Here is a 13,486-nt window from a genome sequence, read left to right as displayed (position 1 = left end):
CAGCCTTGCTTCTTCCCATCACCTCCTGTCTTTTGACCACTCTCAGACTCCTCTCTTCAGGGTTCTCTTCTCAAGATAGAGCTTGACTCTCCCCAGAGCTTGACAGTTACTATGGCCTTTTGTCAAGTATTCAGTCACCAGGTCTGTGAAACAATAGGTAGGTCAAGGATTGAGGGCAATGAAGTCCACCCAGTTGGCGTGGTCTGATTGTTTAGAATGAATTCTAGATTTGCAGACCACAGCCCTGAGCTCTGCTGGGGAACCCTCCCAGGCTAACCACGTCCGCCTAAGCTCTCCTTAGCACCAGGCAAAGAAACGCCTCTTTGGTGGTTATCAATATTTTTTTTTTTCTTTTTTGCAGAATGAAAATAGAACGAAGATGCCAGGGAGATCTGGGTCTTCATCATAACCCACCCTCTTTAACTATGTAAGATTTTGGTTAATTATAGAATTCTTGCTGCCTCAAACTTAAAGATACATCACTGATATTTTTTGCTAAATGTTGACGGCAGCGAATAGCTAAGATGTGGCATATTGATTTCTTGTTGTGAAGTGAGCTGTTCAAGCTCCATTTAAGATTTTCATCTTGCATGTAGCCCTGAGCACATCATAGCACCATAAATTAGTTAAATTGCACATTTATCACAAATGTTATTTTAAGATACTGCGTAAATGTGATGGCTCGAAGATATACAGTAAGGCTGCAACAAGCCTGGGCTTGGGCGGGGTGAGGTCGGGGTCACCTACACACCTGTGATTAAAACCTCCCTCACTTGGCACCATCCCTCCGCCTCCCTGGAATCATTTAAAGACCTGACTTGGATGACCCTTCCTTCCTGCTCTCACTTTCTCTATTAACATCAATGGTAGGAGAACGAGTGCCCAACTACATTGCACTGGGAACCCAACTTCAGATCTCCCCTACTGGTCTCAGGAAAACCAGGGCCATTTGGGCTGTGACTGGAGGCTCTTTTGGATAGTGGCTCTCTCTCCAGCCAGGGAAGGGTTTGATGAAACGACCTTGAGAGTGAATGGCCCTCCATTTCCATGCCAGTCCCAGCCAGCCCCGCCTCCTGCCATGATGCATGCTCGGGGAATGACCATTGTACCAGGCTAGGTTGCACTCACGCCTCAGGCCCTCCACCGCCTAGTCACTGTTTCCTCCAGAGGTAAAGCTGATTTCTGGGCCCCTTAATATGAGTGGTCCTTTCTTGGCTATACCTTCGGGGGCCAAGAGCTTGCCACCTGTCTTGGCCGTAGCTCCTCTCTTTTATACCCAAACTGAAGTTCCTAAAGCTAACCCTGTAGGTGGGGTGAGGAGGAGATGGGCAGGGCATCAGGTTCTTCTCCCAAACTGTAAATGGGGGGTGGGGTTCCCAGCCTCACTTGCACAAATCCCCTCTCCCTTCAAGCCACATGGGCCCTGGTGGTGATGGAAGTGTTGTCAGTTTAATCTGTTAGATGCAGGACTTTGGATTCTAATAAACCGATGCTATATTTAATCTGTGAAAAATTCAAGAGTGGAAATCTGGGCTCCAGGATGTGAAGATGCGGAAGGCACAGCGGGGAGGGTGTATCTGTCCCGAGCCGGGTTCTGGGGGGAGCCGGGCCCCCAGGGGAAACGTACGATGTCCCAGGTAGGGGCAGACAGGAGTGAAGAGCCGCTCTGGGAGGGACTGCGGCGGCCACCCGGGAGGAGATGGGGAAGACAACAAGGCTAGAGACCCAGAAGAGAAAGCCCTTCTGCAGTGCCTGAGGCCACAGTCCGACTGTCTGCATCACAGGGCAAGCAGAGCCAACACAGACCTCCCCACTTGCCAGAAACCCGTTTTAAACTCTAGTGAGTTTCTCTCTAAAAACCCAGAGATGGATTGCTGAGAGAAAGTAGAGCAGACAGAAATTTTGGCCTCATCTTGACTAAAAGGGGTGGGGATGAATGGGGGGAACAAAAAACGTAGGCGTGTTGCCGAACATCTCTGAAAGGGCTTAATTTAAATTTTTAATAAAAGAGTATTTTTTTAACGTGGAGGTGTTTTATATATTACATGGATGTAATACATCTCTCATTTGTATAATTCTAGGTTAGGAGCTATGATTCCACATAACTGCAAGAGTAGTCTGAATATAGTAATAAAGGTATTTTACAATTTTACATGATGTTCCCAGCGTTTTGTTGGCATGATTTGCCGGGGCTAATAAAAGCTTGTGATTATCATATAAATGCTCTCCCCACTCCTCCCGTGGATGAGTTCAGGCTCCCCGCCCCCCTACACCTCGTTATCCGTGCTCACTTTAGCACAGAAGAGAGAGCATGGACCCCAGGGTCCACCTGCCCAGCTGGGCTCTGTTTTCTGCTCCTTGAAAATCCCGAATCAACAGGAAGGAATCGCCCTGCACCGAGCCTTCCAAAAACCTTTCCTCCCATCTGCCATGGGCAGGGCTCAGGGCCCTGACTGGGACTTCTCTCATCCAGATGGGAGACCCAACTCCCGCCCCCATGCGGGTCGCCAGGTGTGACCGAAGCTTCACTACCGATACTTGATAACATCGCCTTCCCAGCAAGAATCTAACCCCAAGGGAACATCTTCCTTTCTTTTACATTTTTATTCTTGGGGAAAATTCTGTCCACGCCACCTCTGAGTGAATGCTCGCTGCTCTCCAAGCCCAAAGTTCACTAAAACTCCCTTGATTTACGGGCGGCTTCCGACTGCCAGCACCTGGCAGACACAGCAACCAACTCAGTCATAAACAGATCGCATACAATTTAATTTTAATGTGCTCGTTAGTCGTAGCACATTTCAGACATAATTGTGAACGCAACACAAAATTATAGCAAAAAGACAATTTTAATGCTGCCGTAGAAAAGAGGGTTATATGAAGAGTCACATAATGGTGGTTCATTGTCAACAACAAAACAGGGCACAGAGTGTCTGTGCTGTTTACATGCCAATATTTTATACATAGGTTCTCATATGGTGTCAGCTGTCAGTTACTTCTGCAAATTAACTGCCAAAAATGGAGAAGAACAGAATCACTTGGAGAGCCGGTAACCACGGGTTACCTTTCATAAGCCTAAAGATAAAGCTGCAGTGTGGGATCTTGGGAGAATAATTAGGAAGAACAAAACAGAAAGTTACCAATTGAAATAAAAAGGCGTCCTACAATATGGAATAGCAACCAAGAGGGCTTATAAATAAGTAAAAGAGGTTGTATCACAGAATGCCTCGTGACTTTTAAGCAAAGTATTACAGTACAAACATTTTAAAGGCTTTATCAATGTTTAGGAAATACAGTACAAGTTCTCTCTCTCTCTCTTTTTTTTTTGTTCTTTTTTTTTTCCTTTTCAAATAGACTTAACCCTTTGAGCACTGAGTTTATTTTGAGCGTGTTTTTTTTTTTTTTTTTTTTGATTTCTAATAAATACCTTTAAAAATAATGTGCAAAATAGTTATGATGCCTGCCATGGATGGATCTCCTGGCCTCGTTTATTCAGACTGCTCAAAACAAATGATAATATGATGCTAATAAATATGTATAATTTAAATGTGAACCTCTATCAATATAGATGTACTGTATAGCAAAACAAACAATCATACTTTGCTTTCAGATAATGTTTCTGTATACTTTATAAATGCTATCTGTGGTATCTTCTGTATAATTTACAATGTTTGCATGTAAAAAACAAAACCCATAGACCTTAAAAAAAAAGAAAAAGAAATATACACTATACATAGGCACGGCTTATGCCCAGAGCATAGCAGGTACATAAAACACTGTTGCTATAAATGCAAGAAAAAAGGTCATTTACCCACAATCACATTTTTCATAAGAGAGTCTGAAATCTATACAATATATACATCTATGTTTCAATGTGAAAATAATATTCTTTTAAATTTCAAGGCGTGTTATACCCCTGCAGACCTGCATAAATGGAGGTTCATATTATTAATTATAACTAAGCTGGTAAGGAGTTTAAAAAACAGAGCTTCATACATTATTATTATTATTTTATTTTTTAACCAAATTAATGCAAAAGTGCTTCAAAGTACTCAGAGGGCTAAAGATGAAAGGGTGAAAAATGCCAGCACACTTGAGCCGCGTGGAAAAGTGTGCCCGGTTTCGTCATAAATGCTTAATTAAACTGTCTGTTAATGCATGCAGCTTGAAGCATCAGGGGATGCTCACAACTAAATCCCATTTACACAAAGTTCCAAACACTTACCACTGCGTTTTAACCTTCATATTTTACCAGTAACAACAGCTGAGTATGCACCTCTATTAAACACTGTACAGTTATACAAAACAGTCCAGCCCAGAGTGATTCTCTGCAGTTAAAATAAGACCATGTGCCAAGAACAAGACAGAGGGGCCTTAAGGTGCCTGCAACAGTTTCCCTCAAAGCGAATTACAGTCACTTTAATCAAAAGCAAACGCTACTGCTTCTCTAACTCAGAAACATACAGAAGGTGGTCCTCAGGGGACTTCCCGTGTGTTTTGCTGAGGTGAAGTTTAACCGCATGCTTGCTCGCAAAGGTCCGATTGCAAAGTTTGCACTGGTAGGAGGTCCCCAGGTCCTCCTCGGGGGAGGACGTCACCAGTTTTTCTGATGGTGACTTGGTTTGTGCTATCTGATTGTTAATCTGTTCAGTGGACAGTTTGGACAAATCCCGTAGCCGGAAGCCCAGGTGTGACTCGAGGTGGCTGATGTATGTGGAGGGAGTCCTGATTTGTGATGCGCAGTCGTTACAAAAGAACACAGGGTGGCCGGTGTCCAAGTTTTTGAGGAACTTTGTTCCACCTGTCCTTCGCAGCTGGTACTTGACGTTGGCCAGCCAGTGGCTGATGGTGGTCATGGAGAGCCCGGTGAACCTGGAGATGTGCATGCGCTCCTGGGGGCTCAGGTCCGACATGATGTACTTGCCCTCCGAGGTCTGCCGGAGGCTGGCGGCGAACTGCGCCTGGAGGATGAGCAGGTGCTGGGGGTTCCAGTTTGACTGGCGGCCCTTCCTCTTCTGCGCGGGCGTCGCCTCCTCGGCCTCCTCCAGGGTGGCCCCGTCAATGTCAGACTTCTCAGAGATGCTGGAAGGGGTGGAGGACTTTGACGTGTGGCTCTCTGTCAAGTTCTTCAGCATATCGGATATATCTGACAAGGCGTTCTCGCGTAGCGGCGAGTTTGACATGAATGATACGACGGCAGATGTCTTTGCCGTTGTCACCGTGGATGAGGAGGTTGCCGGGGAAGCGGACGTGGGTGACAGAAGCGCTGAACCCAAAGAGCAGCCTTTGTCATTCTTGCCTTTCGTCAAGTCTATGGGCTGGTCGTTGCTGACGTGGTAGAAATAGCGGTCGAGGTGGTCTGCCTTCTTGGACTGCAAGGGTGGTGGGGTGGCCACCGCCGCCTTCTCGGCCAGGCTGTTGCTCATCTTGAAAAGCATGCTCATGGGGTCGAGCGCAGGCAGGGAGGGCTTGGCGGCCTTGCCCAGGTGGATGTTCATCACCGACTGCAGGGCGCTCAGAGGGTTAACGAAGGGCTGCTCGGGTGGGTGGTCGGTGATGATGGCCGTGCTGCTGCTCAGGCCGCTGCTCATGGGCTTCACCAGGTCCTTGCCGTTCTCCACCGGCTCTGCCAGGGGGCTCCCCTCCTTGCAGCCGTCCCGCTGGGGGCTGGGGCTGTCCTCCTGGCTTTTGAAGCCGCCGTCGCTGGATGCCTCCATCTTGATGGGCTCGCTGATGTCGCTGCTGCACGGGGATGGGGTGGCCCGCTTGGGTGGAGAAAGCTTGCCCTCAGGCTCCTTCATTTTCTCCTCGACTTTGGCAACTTTCTCGGTGACTTTTTTCACCAGCTCCTCCATGGCGTGAAAGTTTGTCTTGGGCATGGGGGAGGTCTGGCTGCTGGGTGGAGTGATCAGGGTCTGGTTCTTCGTGGGGGACACGATGTCACTGTTGCCAAACATGGGCTTCAGGGGTGTGCTTTTCCCTGCGGAGCCCAGAGACAGCTTCATCATGTTGGGGAGCTGGTAGGCGGCGTGGATGCTGGGGTAGCCCCCCCAGCTGGGGGTGCCATTCTGGGCCTTGTTGATGGCCGACGTGACTGTGTTTTCCAGGGACTTGAGGATATCGAGCCCGCCCTTGGGGCTCTCTTCGAGGTCGTTCTCAGTCAAATAGTGGTACTTGGAAGAGATATCGTACTTCTCCTCCTCCTCGCAGGCCTTCTCTTTTTCCTTGGGCTTCTCTTCGAGGACAGCTTTCTCCTTGTCGGCTTCCTTCTTGACCTCCACGTTCAGTTTTGGGGAGATGCTGGCGGGCGTGTTGGAGGGGGATGTGAAGGTGGTGGCAGCCAGGGGCACGGACTGCACCTTCTCGTCCAGCAGGCTGGTGATGCTGGGCGTGACGGGCGTCTCCATGATGGGCTTCCCCTTCTTCATGGCCGAGTTGGTGACCTTGATGAAGTGGCCGGTCACCATCATGTGGGCCGTGAGCTCCTGCAGTGTGTCATGCGAGCTGCCGCACTCCATGCACTTGAGGATCTGGGACTTGCGGGCCTCGAAGTGCCAGGCGTAGCTGGCCCCGTTCTGGTGGCCGTAGCGGTTATTTGGCGTGATGTACGGGTTGGAGTTCTTCTGAAGCGCGTCGTTTGTGTCCGCCATGGCAGCTTTGGGGGTGCCGCCGGTGGAATCCGGGGAGCTGGGCAGCTCCAGCTCCAGCGAGGCCTTCTTCCGAGCGGCTGGGATGATTTTGGCTGCAACGGGAGTGACGGGTTCCTTCAGAGGCACTTTTTGGTAGTGTTTCGTTTTGATCATATGGACACTCAAGTCCTGGAGGGACTCGAACGAGTGGCCACAGTACATGCACTTCAACACCTTCTGGGCATCCTCCTTGCCTTCCATTTCCAGCAGCGAGCGTTTGCGGGGCTTGGACCAGCGCTTGGGGTTGTTGTTGTCGGTCTCATGGTTGTCGTCGCGGTAATGCCCCGTCTCGTTCATGTGCACCGTCAGCTCCACCAGGGTGTCGTAGGCGGCACTGCAGTCTTTGCAGCGGAACTTGCTGGCCCCGGTGAAGATGGAGCCGTAGAGCTTGCTGCTCTGCCGGTACAGCTGCACCGTGCTGAACAGGCTGGGCTCGGGCAGCATGCGGCTCTGGGACACCTGCTGCAGGGTCTTGGCCATGGCGCTCTGGTGCCAGTCGAAGCTCCCGCTGCCGCAGCTGCTGCTGCTACTGCTGCTGCTGCTGCTGCTCCCGTTGTTCTTCTCCGAGGACGGCTGGTGCAGGTTGAGGGTGAGGTTGGACCAGTAGGAGTTGGAGAGGAAGTTGTTGTACACGGCCTTCATCTGCTCCAGGCTGTCAGATACGGTCGTGTCTTCTGGTGGGATGGTCACCTCCTTGGTCTCCTCTTCGTTCTTGATGGAGCCACTTTCAAAGTCGGCCATCCGGTCACTGGTCTCACTGATGTGGGACTCGCTGTCCATCTCGTGGCTGGAAAACTCGGCCGCCGGGGAGTTCTGGTAGCTCGGGCAGGTCTTGTTGAGCTCCTTTTCCGGGCACATGTACTTAGCCGACGGCTCTCCATCTGCAGGGCTCTCTCCTGGGTCTATGTCTTCATCTACCAGGGCGGCAGCCTTTAACTCATCTGAAACATAGGCTGCATTGATAACAGGTGGAACAGGTAGGACAGAAAGAAGAGACACACGGAGGAGGAGAGAAAGAAAAAAGAAAGCATTAGTAAGTGTTGACCTTACCTAGAACATTTTCTCGGCTCTTGGGGAAACAAAGCAAAGTAGACGGGCACATTTATTTGTAAAATTAAATAGTTAAAATGTGGTGTTTCTTTGGAGCAAAAAAAAAAAAAAAAATCTGCTCTTCAAACATAATTTGCCACCTTATTCTTCTCAAGGGGCAACAGCTTGAAATTAAAACTAAATTTGAAATTAATGAAGCACATTCTGGAGGTGGCATTCATTTCTAAAGTAATAAATTACTTGTATCAACCTCAGAGACAGCAGTTCCTGTCTGTCAATTAATATGTCTTATGCTTCTCCTACCCCTAATGCATTTCTTAACAGACAGATTCACAATTTAAATTAAGCAAGCATTTTTTACTCATTACATTTTTGAGGCTCAATCTTTAATAAATATAAAGCCCAAAAACATCAATACAATTTTTACGAAGTAAAAAGAAAGTACATCAATTGTACTAAATTAGAAACAACGTTTTGTGACTTTTTTTTTTTCCCCCTTCCTTCTGGAAAAGTCGGTCTTATAAAAGCTTGGAGTAAGTTTCCTACCAGGGTCCAGGTGCTCATTTGTTTCAGATGGGAGGGAAGACCCTGACCTGCCACCACCCAGCCCTGGCCTGCCCCTGTGTGCACACTCAGCCATTCTCAGCCACTGGCACACACACTCTCCATGCAGAATTATGTCAGAACAAGTTCAGGAAAATTGGTATGCGGTGCTCATTCCTGCTGTATAAATATATACAAGACCTTCCAGTGGACCTTACAAATGTCAAAGTGTTTGCTCTTTAGACTACTTTGTCAATATTTACTCAGCATAAGCTTCATGGGCATCCAACAGGGATCCTGTCTTTCTGGAAGTAATGTAACTGGGGATGTGAATCCAGCCTGTGCTTCCGAGCAGGTGGAGGTACTCTCAACAGGGCCGAGCAGCTGTGGGTTCTAGAAGATGCCCTCCAGAGATGCAAAGCTGGGAGAACACTGTGCTAACGGAACTAAATGATTTTTTTTTTTTTTTCCATTCTAAATTTGCATTCAGTGACTTTGGTTTTTTCTTACGGAGCTTGCCTGACACTGTAAATCAAGTTGGACTGGGTCTTGTGACTAATAGACGTGGCCAGCCCTGTGGTAAGTGAAAGTGTTAAGGCAGAGAAGGGGTGAAAAGTAACTTCTTGTCAGCTCCTCAATACCAGTTTGCTTCCAAAGGCCGGCTGCTAAGGCTGGAATGCCACAAGAGCTAACATTACATGGCTGATTGAAAAGTCTTAGGAAAGAAAAGGAAGCTTTGTTTGTGGCATTCACTCCCATGATGTTAAAGATTTGCCCCCAAACCAATTCTACACTAGAAAAAGTAACAAACAAAACAGTGAAATGACTCCAAGAAGACTCCCTGGAAGACACACAGATATTCACCACTGCCCCCCACCTCCTTCCATCCAGGTCAAGAGTGATATATTTGTGTTCCTAAGTCCCCCTTTGAGGACCAAGATTTCTAAGCTGAAAAACTACTGATGTCCCAGCACTGAGGTGATTTGAACTTGATGGGAATAGTGTCCAGGTACATGCAGCTGTAGAAGCCAGGTTGCTTCTGCTCAGATGCAAACAGTGAAGCAAGAGTCTTGGGCTCGAGCTGTGGAATGTCCTTCTGCAGATGACCAGAAGAAAGTTTCCTGCTCCGTCAGCTGCAGTGAGACTTCAGTTTGAGGTTGTGCACTTGGAGCTGGCAAATGAACATGCCAAACAAACTCTTTCCTAAGGCCCAGGGCCACAGTGCATGGGGGCCCATGGTGCTGACCATAAGGGGGAAGATGAATGTTGGAAAAGGAAGCGGAAGAGAAAAAGGAAAGCAGGCATTGCCCCCTCTGCACAAACACTCTCTGCTCATCATTCTCTTGAAGTCTGGCTCTCAAACACCAAACAGGACTGGCAGGGAGGGTGGCTGAGGGCAGAGTGACCAAGAGTCACAGCTTCCCTGGAACTGTCCGAGTCTCAGCACCAAAAGTCCTACATCCCAAGGATCCTCTCAGTCCTGGGCAAAACCGGTCAGCTGGTCACCCTGGTGAGGGGACACCCAGCAGGACCAGGTCAGAACATCCAGGCAGGTTTGCATTCCTCTTTAAGAGGAGCTTGAGCAGGGTGAGCTGGGTTTGACTGTCTGCAGAAATGCACTGGGAGCAAGTATGCATAATGTTCCTATCCAAGGGGTTTCATCTGGAACACTGAGTCTGAAAGGAAGGACAAAAACACAGTGGCCTGTGTCCTGCAGCGGAGGTGCAAGGAAAAGCCCAGCCCTGTGTAGACAGGGCAGACCCCTGAGCCCCCGTGGGAGCCGCTGTCTGCAGCACGAGCCACACCTACCAAGGCTCCCACGGAATTCAGGCTAGGAGAAGCAGGGGCCCAGAAATGGCCCCATCTGGCCAGGCAGCTGGAAGCCAGAGTCAACGGTGGTCACGAAGGCCACCAGCTCAGGGAATATTGTAGCTCTGCCAGTCCACCTGCCACCCAGGAGCGGTGTGGGCCCCCTGGAAGCCTCAGCACAGTGAAGTGGGGGACAGCAGACTGTCAGGAGCATCCCCCAACACACACATGCACCATCATCGGCTTGATCAGCTCCCACCCTGAGCTGGCCCCCAGTGGACTCCAACATGCCTTGTAAATCGCACAGCAGTATCAGAATGTCATCAGTCTGGTGACTGAGGAGGAAATTAAAAATGAAAGAAAAGTAAGGCCAACCTCACAGTTGACAATCAAATCCTACTCTGAAGAAAATCAAAAAGCTTCGGGGCCAAGAGGCCCTGGATTGGGGACACCCGGCATCACCCCGCACAGCACCCCTTGGCCTTGTCGTGGCTTCTGAGGCTCCTCCTAAATACCGTTGCACACTGCCCTGACAGGAACCTCACTGCGTGAATCCTTCCTCTATGTTTTGCAATAATTGCACTCCTCTGAGAATATCACATCCACTCTCGATGACTGAACTTCAAGAAGTAGTGAGAAAGTGGAAATGGGCCTAGAGAAATGGCAGAGGGCAGGAAAGAGTGGAAGGGTTCATTCAGTCCTCCAATTCTGATCGTGCTCCACCCCCACCAGAATACCATTTTCTTTCTCTAGGACTCCGTTTCCCCATTTGTAAATGACAGGTCACTGCGGCAGGATCAGGCCCTCCTTCTCTGCTTCTCTATTTTGTGGCTTTTCTGAGCAAAAGGTAAAGAAGTGAGGCCATGCCCGCTTGCTCTGGCTCATCTCTGCTAAACTCTGGCTCCTTTTCAGCACTCAGCAGTCAAGTGACTCCCTTGTCCTTCTGCTCTGCACTACCTGGCAAAGTCCCTGGCCAGAGAGAAGGAGGAACGTCCTTACTGGATCAGTTCATGTCCCGGATCAGGCCAAGAGGGAGGGGGATTGGGTGTCTCCATCACAGTCTGGGTGGACAGTAAGAGGTCACCGAGGGTGCGGGGGAGCTGGGTGAGAAGCTAGCCCCACGAGGCTGGCTATCAGGGGCTCCTTCTCTCAGGGAGGCGATGGCAGGCCTTGTCCCCCCATTTGGACCTCACAGGTAATCGTGCACAGGTAACAAGGCCTGAGGAGGCTTTGCTACTGTGGATGGTTACTTTGATCCCTTGCTGCTATTTAACTTTCTGCACATTCCTGTCTGGATTCTCCACGGCCAAAGGCCCGCTCTGTACTCTCACATCCTGCACACAGGAAATGAGCAATAGACACTGGCTGTCTCCTTTAGAAAACGGGTTGGTTGAGCTCATGTTCAGCAGCAAGAGGCTTGTTCCCAGCCTCTGACCCCTCTGACCCAGGCCTGGGCCAGCCCCCAGCATCTCTCACTCCTTAAGGAACCCCACCTACTCCAGCCCCAGACCCTTCCCTCTATTCTCCAGACAGAATCCACTGGATGTTCAATCAGTGGGCTGATCATGTCACCCCAATGAACACTCAGTTGCCATCGGGCTTGGAAGAAAGCTCCAACTCTTCCCAGCCACCCCAGAGTCCTCCACCATTTCAGTCCTGCTTCCTCTCCAGCCTCTCAGCTTCTAGAGCATGACACGGCCTCTAACTCTGCACTGCCGCCTCCCATGCTGGGAACCCTGGGGGAGATTCAAAGAAAGGAGGGTGAGCCATCTACTCCCTGGGCTGCAGTGAAAGGTAATATCCAGGGGTGGGGGGACTTGACCTCAACTTTGTCCCCGTAGCACCTCACCCACTCCCTTCTTTTTACAAGGCACACCACCAAAATCTCTAGATTAACCACTCAAACACACACCCATGGAATGAATGCATGAGTATATGAATGAATAAATGAACACCGTAGATGACTTCTTCAAACCTCCTAAACAGTTGCCAAAACATCTAGATGGATCCAGCCTCCAGCTGGTCCCAGACGTGCTGGGGTCTGATCCGAAGTTCTTCCTGCATCCGTTTTCTGAGTGTGAGCAACATGAGGCTGGGCCTCTGGGCGACAGGATGCCAGAAGCCCACTCTGAGGAAGAGGGGTGGAAGCCCCGCAAATGGTGATCTCCTTGCACTGGGGCCACCCCTGGCTGTGCTCACACCCCAATACCTCTCTCCAAGAATGCTTCAGCATCACCGTTTTCTCTTGAACAAATAAAATTGAAACTTCTGCTTCTGGCTTCAGTAGAAGAGGCCCTGAATTGTACTCCTCCTCCCAGGGAGGAGCTCTCATTCAAACCAAGTTGCCAGGTGCAAAGATGAGAGAAACACATGCGAGTGGAGACTCAAGAGAGGGTGGACCGGGGTCTGTCACTTCCCTCAAATCGCTCAGTGGACAAAGTTCCTCTCCAAGACGTGAGCCCTTACTGACTACAGTGACAGCTCCCTCTACAGCCCTGTCTGATCTCTTCCTCAATGTAAACTAAGCTCTTCAGGCAGTAAGACAGAAACCCATCTCTCCAAAGCTGAGGGCCAAAGACACATGTCTGAACAACTGGATGAACTCAAGAACTTAGCATGCCCAGAACTGAATGGGACTTCTGGGGAGAGACTCACGTTCATGAGAAATAAAAGCTCTCACACTTGCTGAGACTTTCTCCAAAGTTCCACAGCGCAACGCCCTGGAATGTCAAGCAATGAAAAAAAGAAAAAAAAAAAAAAATCACACTGCTACCTAATATGTGCATGCTTCTGAACTATTTGCATTTAATCCTCTCAATGGTCCTGGCAGGTGGATCAAATGATTTCCTTTCTACAGCCTAGGAAACTGCAGTTCCCACAAGTTAAATGAGATACTCCCAAGCCCTCTGCAGGGACCCCTCAGGTGTCAGTGGGCGTACAAGGGGATCTGACTAACTCCAGAGAGAATCACACAGAAGGAGTGTAGAGTGAGTGGGCCGCTGCGTCAGAGCCTTCCTTAACGGCTGACCTCAGTGGGTCCCACGCACTGACCCAGTGGGTCCCCTGGAGGGGCAGGTCCCACGTCCTGCCCCTCCAGGACGGTCCTGAGTGCCCTCCCACAGCTCTTAGGTGCTCATGCCTCCCACGACGTCCAAGGAGTAAGGAGCTGACCGGGGCAGCAATCAGAGGGTCTGGAGGCAGCAGCACCCTCATTAATATTTATTATCATCATTAACTAAACCCAACCACTAGGTAAAGAGAAATTAATACGTTTGATATAAATATAAAACAGTAAGCTGGGGCATAACGGAATTCATTTTTGGGCAAGTGGGAATTACCTTCATCGCTCTGTTGTGCGTCTCTCTCCAAAGGAAGAGATGAAGGAGCAGGGGAAGAGG

The 13,486-nt window shown here is 49.5% G+C and overlaps 1 protein-coding gene across 1 annotated transcript in view; it reads right to left on the bottom strand.

Moving 5' to 3' along the window:
• Window positions 1–2,760: 2,760 nt before the first annotated feature.
• Window positions 2,761–13,486, bottom strand: part of TSHZ3 (teashirt zinc finger homeobox 3) — a 68,929-nt gene continuing 58,203 nt past the window's right edge. The window contains exon 2 of the mRNA XM_010850887.1: window positions 2,761–7,639. Within this exon, the coding sequence (XP_010849189.1) occupies window positions 4,434–7,639 (3,206 nt within the window). The 3' untranslated portion in view covers window positions 2,761–4,433. The remainder of the gene's footprint in view (window positions 7,640–13,486) is intronic.

This window comes from Bison bison, unplaced genomic scaffold, assembly GCF_000754665.1.
Source record: "Bison bison bison isolate TAMUID 2011002044 unplaced genomic scaffold, Bison_UMD1.0 scf7180017864297, whole genome shotgun sequence".
NCBI classification, from domain to species: Eukaryota; Metazoa; Chordata; class Mammalia; order Artiodactyla; family Bovidae; genus Bison; species Bison bison.
Note: the sequence above shows the minus strand (reverse complement) of the source record. Positions and strands in the feature narration are given on the sequence as shown.